Source organism: Cuculus canorus, chromosome 9 (genome assembly GCF_017976375.1).
Source record: "Cuculus canorus isolate bCucCan1 chromosome 9, bCucCan1.pri, whole genome shotgun sequence".
NCBI lineage: Eukaryota > Metazoa > Chordata > Aves > Cuculiformes > Cuculidae > Cuculus > Cuculus canorus.
In genome coordinates, this window is record NC_071409.1 from 25,856,105 (window position 1) to 25,872,782 (window position 16,678).

The window sequence follows — 16,678 nt, forward strand, 5'->3', positions numbered from 1 at the left end:
ATAGAATGGTTTGGGTTGGAAGGGGCCTCGAAGTCCACCCATTCCCACCCCTGCCATGGGCAGGGACACCTCCCACTGGATCAGGGGCTCCAAGCCCCATCCAACCTGGCCTGGAACCCCTCCAGGGATGGGGCAGCCACCACTGCTCTGGGCACCCTGGGCCAGGGCCTCCCCACCCTCATGATAAAGAATTTCTTCCTAATGTCTAATCTAAATCCTCCCCCTTCCAATCTAAAGCCATTCCTCGTCATCCCATCACTCCAGGCTCTTGGAAAAGGTCTCTCCCCAGCTTTCCCGGAGCCCCTTTCAGCACTGGAAGCTGCTCTAAGGTCTCTCCACAGCCTTCTCTTCTCCAGGCTGAACAACTCCAACTCTCTCAGTCTGTGCTCATAGCAGAGGGGCTCCAGCCCTTGGATCATCTCCATCACCTCCTCTGGACCCGTTCCCACAGCATCACCGCATCGCGCTATGAACTGGGTGCATGATCCGATTTAAGTGTTGAAATTCCTATCACCCGTGGACTTCCTAAATAACGGCTTTACAGCAAAGCTGATCAGGTTGACGGGAATCAGAGCGGTTTGGGTTGGAAGGGACCTTAAAGATCACCCAATTCCAATCCCCCTGCCCTGGGAGCGCATCCAAACCTCCGGGACAAGGAGGGCATCCCAAAGCGGAGTTGCTCCCGGACTGGGAGAGTATCCCTTATCCATAAAGCGGCGCTGCTCGGATTGGGAGAGCATCCCGCCCCGAAGGGGAGAGGGGAGGCGGGCATCCCTGCTCCGGAGCGGCGCTGCTGCCGGGCTGCCAGGGCAACCCCGCCCCGAGGAGGAGAGGGACGTCAGCCCCGACCCATAAGCGCAGCTGCTCCGGACCGGGAGGGCATCTCCGCCCCAGAGCGGCGCTGCTCCGGGACCGGGAGGGTATCCCCGCCCCAAAGAGGAGAGGGAGGTCATCGCAGACCCACAAGTACAGCTGCTCCGGGACCGGGAGGGTATCCCCGCCCCGAAGAGCGGAGGGAGGGCGGGTGTCCCCGCCCCAAAGCGGCGTTGCTGCGGGGCTGGGAGGGTATCCCCGCCCCGAAGCGGCGCTGCTCAGCCGGGAGGGCATCCCCCGCCCCACAAGCGGCGCCGCTCCCGCCGAGCGAAGCCCCCGAACGCACCGTCGAGGGGCCAAGATGAACCCCCCCGCCGCTCCGCCGCCGGGGCAGCAGGTGATCCACGTCACGCAAGACCTGGACACGGAGCTGGAGGCTCTTTTTAACGCGGTGATGAACCCCAAACCCAGTTCCTGGAGGAAGAAGATCCTGCCCGAGTCCTTCTTCCAGGAGCCCGACTCGGGGTCGCACTCGCGGCAGTCGAGCACGGACTCGGGCGCGCCGCCGCCCCCCCCGCAGCACGTGCGCTCGCACTCCTCGCCCGCCTCGCTGCCCGCGCAGCCCCGGCCGCGGCCCTTCGACGGCGGCGACGAACTGCCGCTGCCCCCCGGCTGGGAGATGGCGCTCACGCACACCGGGCAGCGGTATTTCCTCAAGTGAGTGGGGGACGGGCGGGGGAGGCGGGTGGGGGGGAAGAGGGGGTGCGGAGTCCAGGATAGGGGGCGCGGAGTGGATGCGGTGGATGCAGCCCCGTCCCTTCCACCGCATCCCGCGGGAGATGCGGGCCCCCCCCCCCCATCGCACCCCATCCCATGCGGGGTCTCGGGGCGGGGGGAGCGGCTCGGGGTGCACCGGGGGAGACCGAGGGGAAGGGGCAGCGCCTGGGGTAAAGGGGGGGGGGAGCCCCGGGGTGCAGAGCCTGCGGGGAAAGGGGAGAGGGGAGAGGAGTGGAGGGGAAGGGGCAGCTCCTGGGGTAAAGGGGGGGGGGGGGGGGGGAGTCCCGGGGTGCAGAGCCTGCGGGGAAGGGTGGAGAGGGGAGAGGAATGGAGGTGAAGGGGCAGCTCCTGGGGAGGGGGGGGAGCCCCGGGTAGGGGGTACAGGGCTTGGGGCAGGGGGGAGCCCCGGGGGTGCAGAGCTTGGGGTGGGGGTGCAGAGCCTGGGGCTGGGGGGAGCCTCAGGGGTGCAGAGCTTGGGGTGGGGGTGCAGAGCCTGGGGCTGGGGGGAGTCCCGAGGATGCAGAGCTTAGGGTGGGGGTGCAGAGCCTGGGGTGGGGGGAGCCCCGGGGGTGCAGAGCTTGGGGTGGGAGTGCAGAGCCTGGGGTGGGGGGAGCCCCGGGGGTGTCTGCAGTGAGGTGGGGGTCGCCGGGGCAAAGGGGCAGCGTTGGGGGTCCCCCCAGAGCTTTCCAGGTCCGAAGTGAATGCAAAACCCCAGCGCAGAAGCCCCTTCCCACCCCAGCGGAGGGAGAGGCAGGCGAGCGAGGGCTGGGGGGCGCTTCCAGAGCTGGGGGAGAACCCTCTGGAAGCTGTGGGTTCCATGTGTCTGTCTCGCTTGGCCACACGACCGTGATTCAGAAACCAATTTTTTTTTTCAAAACTAACTTCAGTAGCGGTTGCTCCCGGGAGTTTTGCGGAGTGTGGGAATGGGACACTGGGACCTGTTGGTAGAATCATGGAATGGTTTGGGTTGGAAGGGTCCTTCAAGCCCCTCCAGTTCCAACGCCCTGCCGTGGGGGTTCAGGTTGAATCATGGAATGGTTTGGGTTGGAAGGGTCCTTCAAGCCCATCCAGTTCCAACGCCCTGCCGTGGGGGATCAGGTTGCTCAAAGCCCCATCCAACCTGACCTTGAACACCACCACGGGGGGTGAAACAGGTGATGGGTGGGGGAACCCCACATCCCATCTGCAGACCTCGCTGCGGCTGCGGGATCCCGGGGAATTCAGCTGCTCCGCTGCGGGAGGAGCGGGGTGCGGTGTATTTATAGCATCCCTATCTTAGCGACAGGTTTAGGAAGCGTGGTAACACCATGGCCTCTCCCTTCTAGCCAGGGTGCGTTATTTATGGCACTTGGAATTCAGTTCAAAGCGGTTTAATAGGCCTGGAACGTGCAGGGGTTGCGATGTGGGGTAAGGGAATGGGACTTTATTATGGTGGGGTTTGTATCTCTGCTCCAGACCCATTGCAAATTTAGTTGTGCTTATTAGCCCGGTCAATACACAGTGACAAAATATTTACTGATGAATTCAGAAGCGTCTGCTTCAGGATGTGGAGGAGGGGACACTGCCAGGGCTGCAGAAGACCATTGATTACACCCTTCCCCGTTGGAAAAGCAGTACTTGGAGCTCATCTCCCACCACGCATGCGTGTATTGTGTGTGTGTATTTAGCCAAAATAACTGGCCTATAGACAGGGTGCAAGAAGAAAGATTTGGTGTTCAGGAAAATGAATATGTGCACGGTTTACAGAATCCTATAATGACGTCTTTGCTTTGTGCCTTTGGAATCTCTGAAGGATTGCTCAAGTGCCTGGTCTTCAAACTACAATGCTCAGCTTAGGTCTTTGCCTCTTGCTGCTCTCGTTGTTCCTCGCAAAGCCCAACAATCCGTTTCCTTTCTTCCTGCCATGCTGCAAGTTACCGTCGGTGGTTTATAGTGTGGATGGACTACAACCTCCTCCTCTCCATAACCTGAAAGGAGGTCGTGGAGAGGGGCGAGCTGGGCTCTTCTCCCAAGTGACAGGGGACAGGACAAGGGGGAATGGCCTCACGCTCAGCCAGGGGAGGTTCAGGTTGGATATCAGAAAAAAATTCTTCACGGAAAGAGTCATTGGGCACTGGAACAGCTGCCCAGGGAGGGGGTTGAGTCGCCATCCCTGGAGGTGTTTAAGGAACGGGTGGATGAAGCGCTTAGGGACATGGTTTAAGGGAGTGTTAGGAATGGTTGGACTCCATGATCCAGTGGGTCCTTTCCAGCCTGGTGATTCTTTGATTCTGGACACATGACGGGGTCCAAATTCAGGAGATTGTTGTTAATCTGCTTTATCACCCGAAGGAGAAGACCTCCTTGCTCTGCGCTTTGCGTGTGTCTCAATAGAATAGGATGGAGGAGAAGCAGCTGACTGATAGGAGCACCCGAACAGCTCACTCGTAAATAAATATTTTCGATATTGCTGCCAGGGCTCGCCCAGAAGGCGTTTTCAAATGCCTCCGGCTAAACATGGAACATCATCTTTGTCTGCTGCTTGGTTTTTTACCTATATCAAAATGACCTCTCGTGGTTTCACCTTCCTCTCACACATTTCTCCAGTAGAGGCAGAGTTTTCCAAGTTGATGCATTTTTGTTGTCGAGGCCAAAAACGCAAGTCCTTCCCTAGAAACAAGCATGGATAAAACCCCAAAGTGTCTTTAATTTTTTTTTTCCAATTCCTGTCAACAGTAATATTCTGATTAACAACATCCTTTTTTAACATAAAATAAACTTTTCATTGTGTATGCAGTTTGTTACCTAAAGACAGCCGTGTTTCCCCAGTTTTATTTGTCCAACAGACCTTTTTTTCACTTCTATAAAAATGAATTGGAGTGATTTATTTCTTTATACTTGTAATGCATTTGTTTATACCTTAGCGTTTTTGCGCATAAAACGATCGCGTATTAAAATGTTTTACAAATGGAGTAATGTTTTCCAGGTGAAAATAGAGTTTTCTGCAGGACTTTTATGATAGTTTATGGAGAGCAGCATTTAAAGCTATGTGCAATAATGTATGGGGTTGAGGTCAGATGGTGGGCTTGAAAATCCTCTGTGCTCAAACCAGACGTGCAAGGTTACATTTTCCTATATTTCTGGAGCACCTCCCGTACGAGGACAGGCTGAGAGAGTTGGGGTTGTTCATCCTGGAGAAGAGAAGGCTCCAAGGAGATCTTAGGGTGACCCTCCAGTACCTGAAGGGGCTACAAGAAAGCTGGAGAGGGGCTGTTCACAAAGGCTTGGAGTGATAGGACGAGGGGCAATGGGTATAAACTGGAGAGGGGCAGATTTAGACTGGACATGAGGAGGAATTTCTTCACCATGAGGTTGGTGAGGCCCTGGCCCAGGTTGCCCAGGGAAGCTGTGGCTGCCCCATCCCTGGAGGTGTTCCAGGCCAGGTTGGATGGGGCTTGGAGCAACTGATCCAGTGGGAGGTGTCCCTGCCCATGGCAGGAGTGGAACTGGACAATCTTTAAGGTCCCTTCCAACCCAAACTATTCTATGATTCAAAGAAAAAAAAAAAAAATCGCCATTTCCTTCCAGGTTGATGATACAGATTTTTTTTGTAGTCATTAGCAAAAGAAACTTGAGAAGCAATTGAAGAGTAAATAGCAAAAGTGGGTCCCGTTAAAGCCTTGATTTGTTGAAGTTCAGCATGCAGTTTGTTGGCTTTAAACGTATTTTCAAGAATTATTAACCAAAAGGAGTGACGGGAGTCGCAGTGACCAGCGGGCGACCCCCCTGTCCCGGCGCCAGCTCCGACTCGCTGCAGCCGCGCTCCTGCGTGTCCGTTCCTGCACAAATTTTCTGGCCATGACTTGGAGAACCAGAAGCAGCCGGGGGACCACTCCACCCTGTAATTAAACACCAGGGCACAGCGCTGGGGGCTGGAGGAGCGCCTCGCAACACACTTCCAGCGCTGTTATCTAAAGCATTTCTCTGTGTCTGCGTGTGTGGAAAAAAAAAAAATTCAAGTGTCATTTATTTCTGATAAAAAAAGGGTCTCTGGAAAGACGGGAGCCCTGCCTTGCGCGGCCCTTGTCTCGCTAAGTGCCCTATCAGTCCCCTATCGATCCGCACGCGGAGCTGTGTACACATATTCTCCGCAAGAATTTTTCAAGTATTACTTTGCAACGCTGTGTTTTTTTCCTTACGTGGTGCAGCCTCTTATTTCAAGTGAAGACGAAGGTTTTAGTGTTTTCTCAGTGTGTGTATGTACAGTGCTTCTTGGCCAGACTCTGATTTCATTCCAGAAAGCAAACAGAGTTTGAACAGATCTGCGGAGCTGTTGCCGCTGTTCCCTTTATCACATTGTGGGTTTTAAATATTACAGTGAACATTCACCATACCGGGACGTATTTGCCAGTAAATCCTGCTCCGAGGGGGTGGAAGGCTGTGATTAGTTTCAATATTTGATTTACTGGAGAAGTTCAGTATTTTTCCTGCTGGTTTCTGTTGGTGAAGCACTTGATTTAACACATGGGCGGTTGTGTGTTATGAGCATGCTTAGCAGGACACCGGGAGGAGACAAACCGTGTAAATATTGGGAGAACACTCTTTTTTTTTTTCCTCTGAGAATGACAAAACAAGTAATAAAAACAGTTGAAGTACTCCAATGATTTCCAAATATAGCCTTTCCCTGAAAGCCAAGTTCTGTAGAGATTGTTATTATTTCATATTGATGTTGTGCTTGGTGCTGTACGGTGTTCAGAATAGAGATGGTTTTCTGCCTCAGGAATGTGGTTACACAACGAGAAATGGGGGAGGAGGTGGCCGAGGCAGGAGATGGTTCCTCTCTTAAGTCCGGCTAAAATCATGGAGAATGTGAACAGCTTGGTAGGACGCTGTTGGGGTGTTGTTTCACGGTGATGCCAGCATGACTCGTGGACGTGATGCGGGTCCTGTGGGATGCCCGTACGCCATGGTAGCTTTCTTTGGTCCTTGTAGAAGAAGGTGTGAAGCGAGAGGCCATGCATCCTTGCTGGATTTGGTGTCAGTGCCTTAGAAAGAATCATGGAATAGTTTGGGTTGGAAAGGACCTTAAAGAACATCCAGTTCTGAGCCCCCTGCCATGGGCAGGGACACCTCCCAATGGATCAGGGGCTCCAAGCCCCATCCAACCTGGCCTTGAGCACCTCCAGGGATGGGGCAGCCTCAACCTCCCTGGGCAACCTGCGCCAGAGCCTCACCGCTCTCATCGTGAAGAAATTCCTCCATAAGTCTAGTCTAAATCTGCCCCTTTCCAGTTTAACCACCTAAATATTAAATTTAATATTGATTTAATATTAATTAATAGCAGGGGGTGGAACTGGATGATCTTTGAGATCCCTTCCAACCCAAACTATTCCATGATTCTTTTGCAAGTGTGTTTAACCAGGCTATAATTGCTGCCTGAGAAAATTCAGTGTGGTTATCTCCTAAGTATATCAGTACCACTGTACTGACATGGAATTTCATTTATTTTGTTTCTTTTGTTGATTTGAACAGTTTAATAGATTAACTTTCATGTTCAGTGTGACATTAGAAGCGGTGAATTGAACTAAAACCGGACCTGCAAGGTCTCCACAGGAAAAAACAAGTTTGACTGTAGTGACACAATTTCTTTGTGCCTCGGTCAGTGCAGAGGAGCGTATGGGAGTAGAAGATTGAGAAATAAGGGTCAGTTAAAATGAACGGACAATAAATGGGGTCAACTTTGGACAAAGTGCAAGGTTGGCTGGGTTTCACCGCTCTAAGTCACAAAGTTGGTAATAGTGAAAAGGTGTGATGAGTTCTTTCTCTGACAGTGAATTGTTTCACGGGTTAAAGTTTGCATTTTGCGTAATCTTTGAAGTTCAGTTGCTTTTAACCAAGTACGCTTCCGATCCTGTATTTCAGGAGAAATGGCACAGAACCATTTGGCATTATTGCGGTGATCAAGCCAAAATTCATATTTTTGTGTATGAAAAAGGTTTTGCCTGTATGTGACATCACTAACCTTTGATTCAGAAGTTAAAGTTGTGTCCTTTGTAGAATTTATGCTACTTTATTTAAAGACTCCGTCTTCCGTCACAGCAGAACGGATCTTTTCAAGTGCTGAGTGCTTTTCATTTTCACTGGCTTTCTACAGAACTCGGTGAACGTCTTTCCATCTAACAGGAGGTTTCAGGCTCTGTCATCTGAAAGAAGGTCTGTGTGACCGTGCGGAGCTCCGCTTCCCGAGCTGATGAATGTGTCCAGGTTGGAACAGCATTGACAAAATAGAGTCTGTAAAGTCTGTCCTTTCCAGCTTTTTGCTGTTCATTCCTTCAAAGCGTGTTAGAAGAGTCGGTGATGAGGCTTTGACTTGTTTCCTGCTTGGATGCTTTGGATGAAGATGAAAATTGGTGTTGCCCATCATTCTGTCTCTTTGATTAAAGAGGTTATTAGAGGACAAGAGCTTCTTTGTAACCGCATATTTAGTGCTCTGGGGCCTAGCGTGAGGAGCAGATACAAATTGTATGGAAGCAATTAAATCCAAAGGAAATGTCCTGTGGGCTGAATTTCAACACGCAGGCTTTGTGCCATTTTCCTCCCTCATTTTAGAGGGAGAGGGGTGGGTGTGATGTGGGGGTAGAGATGGTTTTTTTGAGGTTTGGGGACTTTTTTACTTCGATTAAGCACCAGTCCAGCCCTAGTGGGAATGCTAATGCCTGTGACTGCTGTGTGAACGCTTCAGGAGCGTAGGACGTGGGAAGGGAGCAGTCTGCTGCAGTATCTCCCACCTATGACTGTTTTGAAGGCAGATGCAGCTGAAGCTACTGTGAAGAGACATGCAAGCTTGTTTAGAGAACTGGAAAGAACATATTGTGTTCAACCTGAAATAATTGCTGAGCATTGCCCCAAATGACTATAGTGTAGAGGAGGAGTTGGTTATCTTGCACCTCCTCCCAGCTAACAGCTCTGCAATGAGGGCATAAGCAAAACCTCAGCAGAGTACCCCTTCAGATACTCGAAGGTTGTTATAGAGTCTCCATGGAGCCTTCTCTTCTCTTCTCTTCTCTTCTCTTCTCTTCTCTTCTCTTCTCTTCTCTTCTCTTCTCTTCTCTTCTCTTCTCTTCTCTTCTCTTCTCTTCTCTTCTCTTCTCTTCTCTTCTCTTCTCTTCTCTTCTCTTCTCAACAACCCCAACTCTCTCAGCCCATCCTCGTATGGGAGGCGCTCCAGCCCTCGGATCATCCTTGTAGCCCTCTTCTGGACACGTTTCCACAGCTGGATCTCTTTCTTGTGTTGAGGATTCCAGAATTGGACACAAAACTCTAGATGAGGTCTCACAAGAGAGGAACAGAGGGGCAGAATCCCCTCCCTCGCCCTCATCTGGAGGATTGTGTTCAGTTCTGGAATCCTCAATGTAAGAAGAAGATGGAGCTGTTGGAACAGGTCCAGAGGAGGCTACAAAGGTGATCCGAGGGCTGGAGCACCTCCCATACAAGGCTGAGAGAGTTGGGGTTGTTCAGCCTGGAGAAGAGAAGGCTCCGAGGAGACCTTATAGTGACCTTCCAGTACCTGAAGGGGCTCCAGGAAAGCTGGAGAGGGGCTGTTCACAAAGGCTCGTGGTGACAGGACGAGGGGCAATGGGTATAAACCATAGAGGGGCAGATTTAGACTGGGCATAAGGAAGAATTTCTTCACTATGAGAATGGTGAGGCAGTGGAACAGATCACCCGGGGAAGCTGTGGCTGCCCCATCCCTGAAGGGGTTCCAGGCCAGGTTGGATGGGGCTTGAAGCTCCTGGTCCAATGGGAGGTGTCCCTGCTCATGGCAGGGGTGGGACTGGATGGGCTTTGAGTTCCCTTTCAACCCAAACTATTCCATGGTCTTAAAGTTAGATTATAACTTCAGGCAAAGCTAATTTTTATTAGAGGTGGCAGAGGGTTGTGCTTCGTTATTCATGTTTTATATTTGGTGTTTTGGTTTTCGTCTGCTACTGAAAGCCTTGATGCAGTGGAGAATCAGAGGTAGGCAATGTAAAATTGAATCACCAAGTAAAAGAGATTTCTAGCAAGGCAATTTGCAACTTGTTGAAAGTGAAACATTAAATGATTACTTAAGAGAAATCAAGTTTTTGCTAAAGATTAAGCACTGAGGGTAGTGAGTAAAGGTATGAATGTTGTAAAAAGAGTCTTGTCAAAGCTGGGAATGATCCTGGTTTGAGATCTGTGACATTCCCAGGATTAAAAAAAAGAAAAAAATCCTTGTAAAATTCAGCCAGACTTGAAGGCAGAAAAATGTTAAATCAGTCATCATATTAAAAGAGGAAAAAGAGGGGCATAATTTCAGTTAAAACAAACAAAAAGCATATATTCATGAAAATTTCTGGAGCTAGGGATTTCATGTGACTGATTATGTTCTGTTTACATATATTTAATTTAATTTTTAATATGATTTCCTCTAAATCCTCTCCAAAAGTAGATAAAGAATATAAACCCCTCAGTTTCGAAGTTATTCTGAGAGCCCTGTGAAGGCAGTGGTTGGTACAAAGATTGTAGATGTGATCGGCTGTGGTGGAGCCTCAGCTGAAGGTCACCCTGCCAAAATGCTGTGTTTTTCCTCCCTTGGGATCACTTGTTATTGTTCTTGTTATCTTGTTTTTAATTTACATCTGGAAAGGGAAAACGGGATTCTCTGGGAAGTCCGAGACACGAGGTGAGAGGTCACTTTTTTTACTGTCGCGCTGAGCCACACAGAATTGGATAAATAATTTGGAATTAGTAGTTCGCTTCAGTGCTTGGGGTTTAGTTTTAATTATTTCTTTTAAGACGATCTCAGAGGGATTTCTTGTTGTTTCAGAAGTGCTCTTGAACTAGTTCTTCTGTGTTTATTTTATAAGTCAGCAGAAAAAAAAACCAAGCTGATGTAATGGAAAGGCAGAATCGTAGCCCTTTTGATAGGTTTTGAAAGTGTCTCTATCACTGCTGCAATCTAAAAAAAGTGTTGCTCAACATATAATTAGGTAATTTCCTGGCACTGTGAAATGTTTCTCTCAGAAAAGATGCTTTCCAAAAAGAAACTGGTGAGCATTAACACTGATTGTTGCAAACTAAAAGGACTCAGTTCTGCTGGGATGCTGCAGGTCATGCTTGGAGCCCGGGACTCTGCGAGAATGTGTCTTTCAATGGAAGATCAATAAGAACAATTCCATTTCTTGTCTTCCTGAAGAGGAAAGAGAATCCCAGAATGTTAAATTTAGAATCGATGGATTTGTTCTTCTCTTGTGTCCTTACTCAGAAAGGACCATAGGACCAATTATAGAATCATAGAATAGTTTGGCTTGGAAGGGACCTTAAAGATCACCTTGTTCCAACCCCCCTGCCATGGGCAGATCCTGAACAAGTTTGGACAACCCTAATGACTCTGTTGTGGGATTTTGATCTCGGAGTTCCCTTTTGCGCTCGTAACACTGTTTGCCTCTTGGTAACGACTGACTGTGATTGCGTTTTGGTCCGTGTCCAAGTGCGGAGAAGATGACGTGAAAGTCAGGAAAGCTCCTAGAGAGTCTATATTCCCTATTCCAGCCTGCTGGTTACCTAACAAAAGGCTGGCATGCTCTAGCATGGGAGATGCCACCTCCAATGCATTTTATCACTGGCTTGCAGGAAGTTCGTTTTGCAGTCTCTGATGTCTTCGGTCTGTGTAAATGGTTTATTAATTTTACAGATTGTGTGGAAAATCATCTCCATAGCTGCACAGGACTAATAAGAGTATTTAGTATAATTATATAGCTTTTATTTCCTATTATCTGATATTGCCAGTATTCCTCATTTATCCAAAGAGGCTCCCAAATCACTAGATGGGTTTCAAAGTTTTAGATTGTCATTAATCATCTGAGAGGTGTCAAACTCTCTGTAACTTCTGTCAGCAACAAAACTGTTTTAAATGCTTAACGCTTACCAAGATGGGGCAAAAAGTTTACTTTCCAAGGTTTTTCCCTTTGGAATTTCTCTTATTAGTAGCAAAAGTAGTGATGATTTTTTTTCCTACCAACAGCTGAAGCAAGGGATCAGTGTACTGATGTGTTCAGTGACTGTCCCAGCAGGGAGAGCTCCCAGCTAGGATGTTTGCCAGATGTGCTTGGCTTTTGATGTTCATTAAAATAACCCTGTTGACATGATGAATAAGCAGATTTTGCTCACTGATGCCTCCATTTGTCTCATCCCACCACAGCATATTGTTAGATAACTGCTTAATGTAAGGCTTATTTTCTCTTCTGGATTCTGTTTTGTTATGATAAAAATAAGTTCTGCATGCAGCAATAGGTCTTGCCTCAAAATTTGAATTTTCATAGAATCATAGAGTAGTTTGGGTTGGAAAGGACCTTAAAGCCCATCCAGTTCCACCCTCTGCCGTGGGCAGGGACACCTCCCACTGGCTCAGGCTGCCCAAAGCCCCATCCAACCTGGCCTGGAACCCCTCCAGGGATGGGGCAGCCACAGCTTCTCTTGGAAACCTGTTCTAGTGCCTCACCACTCTCATCGTGAAGAAACTCCTCCTTATGTCCAGTCTAAATCTGCCCCTCTACGGTTTATACCCATTGCTCCTCATCTGTTGGTTTCCGTTTTGTTGTACTTTTCCCATAGATACAGACATACATTTACATTTATTTCAGTAGTTTTAGGATGCTGTCTGGTTTGCTTTACCAACAGCATGCCTGTTGCTGAGGATATTGTCTCATGAACATTTCCTTTCTCTGTCAGGATGGACTCCGCTGGAACAATATTGCCAGTGGTCTTTTTTATCTTGAAGAAACAAATGTCTGATTCATTTTTCTAGGAAAAACAGGAAGCAGTAAAGAAGGCAGGCTGAAAAAGAAACGCATACTATTACTTACAATTTAATTTATAAAGGCAGAAAGCAAACTGAAAGTAACTCTCTGTTAGATACTGAGGGGATATTACAGATTTACTGGTTTCCTTGTATTATCTGAGCCTCATGTGAAGGACAATTTCAGATGAGCTTGTAAAAAAACCCAAACAAAACGGAAAAAACACCCACACATATGAAAACCTCGAATTAAAGCAGGTCCAGCGCAGCAGCCTGTATTTTGAGGACATCTCGTCCGTGCCTCTGTGAGCTGCGTTATCTGCCACAGCGCTTGGTGTCCTGCTGCTGGTGCCGACTGCAGCTCATAGAGTCATGGAATAGTTTGGGTTGGAAGGGACCTTAAAGATCATCCAGTTCCAACCCCCTGCCGTGGGCAGGGACATTTTTTATTTCTCTGCACAACCTTTATTTTGACCCCCTTATTTTGGCAGCTAAAGCTGTCTTTAGTTATCCTCTTCTGTATTATTTCCCTTGCTTGTTGATTCGTTCACTACACAGGATGCAAAGTTCACAGTTAATCAACATCCAAGTGCTTTGCTTCACCTCCTCACCTGTTCTTGTACTTTACTTTCTTGTACAGCACTGAACTTGTTCTTGTGCATTTCACATTGAATGTGAAGAAAAATCTGGTTTGGGTTTTTCTCCCGGTGTTCAGCTTTGGTGGAAAAAAATGCCCTTGCCTGTTTTTGAGGAAGATCTCTGTAAGAAATGACTTGGAGTGGAATATTTTGGGGTTTTGCCTGCTGGTGTCTAGCACGTTCATACCTTTAGAGTGTCATTGCAGTGTTTTCAGAAAGCATACAGAAAAGCTTGGGGAGGAACAATAATCGCACAGAAGTATTAAGTTGTTATTTGTCTCAGGTCATTTATTTACCTTCATGTCTCGGAGTCTGGAAGGTCCAGAGGCGATCGACGGCTTCACACTTAGCCAGGATCAGGAGTTTGTGGCAGCAAAAGCAATTAGTTGCCAGGAGAAAAAGCTAGCAATTGAGCTTTCTTTTTGTGCTTATCTCATTTTATTTGTATGTACATAAGATGGTGTTTTATGATGTAGTCTGTCTGACAGGAATCAGCTTTACATACTAGCCCGGACTTCAGTGGAAATAGAGCAGAGAGATATCCTTGGTAGCAGGAGATACTGTGGCATTGGAAAGGAAAAAGTAGAGGGTGTGCAGTTGGTTGAGCCCAGCAGATGAGTGAGACATCAGATCTTAAAAGCGAAGTGTAGAAAGTAATTTTTCCTTCCTTATTGGTGATTCTGTTTGCAGCAGCTTACAGGGAGCCCCTCCAGGTATTGAGGTTCAGCTGTGGCTCGGTTCTGTCCCCGGTAGGAGCAGAGTGCTGCTGTTCCATTAGCCCTTCATTCCTGCTGCTGTTTTGACTTGTGGAGATAAGGGTCTGATAAGCAACCAGACGGTGAAGCAGCCTCTCGCTGCTTGGTCTGACGTGACCCCAGATGCAGAGCCTGGTTATGAGAAGGGAAACGGCTCGGTTTTCTTCCCTGCCCTGGCTACGTTATGTGCCAGAGCAAAGACAACCGCACAAAGCTGTTTGTGTCGAGGGCAGGAATGTCAGCACGTTCTGACTTCATCAGTGGTGCAGAGACAGAGATCACAGAATCATAGAATAGTTTGGGTTGGAAGGGACCCTAAAGATCATCCCGTTCCAACTCCCCTGCCATGGGCAGGGACACCTCCCACTGGATCCGATGGACATCAGTTCAGTCATACCCAAAGAAAAAGAGTGTGTGATTTTGTTTCAGCTGATAGAAGCTGAACTGGAAAAAGAAATCATATAATCGTAGAATAGTTTGGGTTGGAAGAGACCTTAAAGATCATTCAGTTCCCACTGGCTCAGGCTGCCCAAGGTCCCATCCAACCTGGCCTGGAACCCCTCCAGGGATGGGGCAGCCACATCCACGCAGTAGTTAATAATGCTGCTTCAATATCACAGCATTATTCCTTTTAAGTACAGCACAGTATATTCCTTCAAAATGCCCACAACTTATCATGCTGGTACCAGTGATCCTCAAAATAGTGTGGCCTCGCACTTCGCGTTGACCAGAGCGCCACGCCGGGAGGGCACCCGCCTCGCTAAATATTTGACGTTCTTGTACGTTTTCTCAGCCTAAGGGAAGTCGCGCTTGTCCGCATTTGTACTTCAGTTTTTAAAAGACAGATTTCCTTTCAAATAGACTGCATTTAATTGGAATATTACTACAGTGTCAGAATTGACAGCAGTTCCTTAAGTTCAGCTAAATCTTACTTCGCATCTTGGCCTCATTTGTAAACTCTCAAGTTACGGACAGAGAGCACCAGTGCAGAACTGTCACCCTTCCTCTGCTGAGGTCAACTGTCAGCTACCAGACATTGTTTCTTTATTTTGGAAAGGTTTTGTTTGGGCAAAGACTTGGTCTTTTAACCAGATCCTGCTTTTCATCTGTTTTTCATGGCAAACTATCACGTTTCCCAGGCATTTGCAAACAGTGACTGTCTGGCAGGATTTCCTGGATACACAGTAGTGTGCGATTGTTGAAGGCCAACTTTGTGAACTCTGGCGATGGCTGTGGCTGTTTGCACTGCCTTTTCTTCCATGGGAACTAACCAGATCACAAGATGGAAGGTAGAAATTGAGCTCAGGAAGGATTCCTCTGCTCGCTGATTGCCTCCACCGCGAATTGTAAAGAGAAAAGGAATAGAAATAGGACACCTCTTGACGTTTGTGTGCTAAGACTTTCTGAAGAGCTGGAACCAGTATTCCGGGAGTCAAAGTTTTGTAGGAAAGTGCTGACAAAGTTAAGTATAACCTGATCCTCTGTTTGTCCGGTAAGAGCGAGGAACTGAGGGCACAGAGCCCATGAGTTACAATGGTGTGAGTAGAAGGCAGTGGATAAGCAGAGCTGTCTGGAAAAGGAACCATTCCTTTACTAAACCTTCTTTATATTGTAAGCTGACCTTGAAAATTAAATGTAAAGAGGTGATAAACACATGTAAAACCCCGTACCAACGTAAGAAGGAGATGGAGCTGTTGGAATGGGTCCAGAGGAGGCTACAGGGATGATCCGAGGGTTGGAGCGCCTCCCATCCGAGGACAGGCTGGGAGAGTTGGCGTTGTTCAGCCTGGAGAGGAGAAGGCTATGGGAAGACCTTATAGTGACCTTCCAGTACCTGAAGGGGCTCCAGGAAAGCTGGAGAGGGGCTGTTCATAAAGGCGTGTGGGGACAGGATGAGGGGCAATGGGTATAAACTGGAGAGGGGCAGATTTAGACTGGACATAAGGAGGAATTTCTTCACCATGAGGGTGGGGAGGCCCTGGCCCAGGCTGTCCAGGGAAGCTGTGGCTGCCCCATCCCTGGAGGGGTTCCAGGCCAAGTTGGATGGGGCTTGGAGCCCCTGATCCAGCGGGAGGTGTCCCTGCCCATAGCAGGGGATTGGAACTGGTTAGGCTTTAAGGTCCCTTCCAACCCAAACTATTCTGTGATTCTGTTCTATGATTCTACATTCCTCAGCTCTGGGCAGTGCAGTGGAGTAGAACTTTAAAGGGGAATTTTTCTATAACTTTGTAGGAATTTTATGCCATGTTTGTTCTAGGTTGTTTGTCCTACTGTCTGTCCTTGCCTGGGGAAGGTTTGGATTATTTCCCTATGAGGGGATTCTGCATAGTTGGACAGAGGTTTTTTGTTTGTTCATGTATTTATTTTTTACTGGAATGCAGAATATGTTAAAATAATAACAGATTGTCTAGAAATGCCAGCTTGGTAGTGGAAGAATATTTATTAGATTGAGCTACCTCTCCTTTTCTTGTTACAAGACAGCAGTGTTTTAAATTTCATATATGTAAACCCTGATAGTTCATAAATACAGTTACTTTTGACATTGGTAAAGGGAGGCACTCACAACAAAACCTGATGACAGCCCTCTGGCTCAGTTAATTGTTTTTTGTTCTGTAACCCGTTTAACAGTTTCTGTAGCTTCATGAATCTGAAAATGTCATGTGTCTCTCACAAAGGAATATTTTGTCTTCAGATTATTACATTTTTCTCCAAAGTAAAAGAAACATACTTTTAAAAGAATCATTAATGTCTTATTAAATATGAGTGCTGTGGGCACTTATCCAGTAAACAAATGCAGCAGTGCGTTATATATTGTATACATCTCAAACATCCCGTAAGAATGTTCTATAGAATAGTATCATTCAGTGCCCTTTTTTTCTTTCTCTCAAGAATTA

General features: G+C 47.9%; 1 protein-coding gene across 1 annotated transcript in view; it reads left to right on the forward strand.

The window, feature by feature from the left end:
• The first annotated feature begins 933 nt into the window (after positions 1-933).
• The window catches only part of WWTR1 (WW domain containing transcription regulator 1), a 51,849-nt gene continuing 36,104 nt past the window's right edge, over positions 934-16,678 (forward strand). The window contains exon 1 of the mRNA XM_054074376.1: positions 934-1,530. Coding sequence (XP_053930351.1) covers positions 1,175-1,530 — 356 coding nt within the window. The 5' untranslated portion in view covers positions 934-1,174. The remainder of the gene's footprint in view (positions 1,531-16,678) is intronic.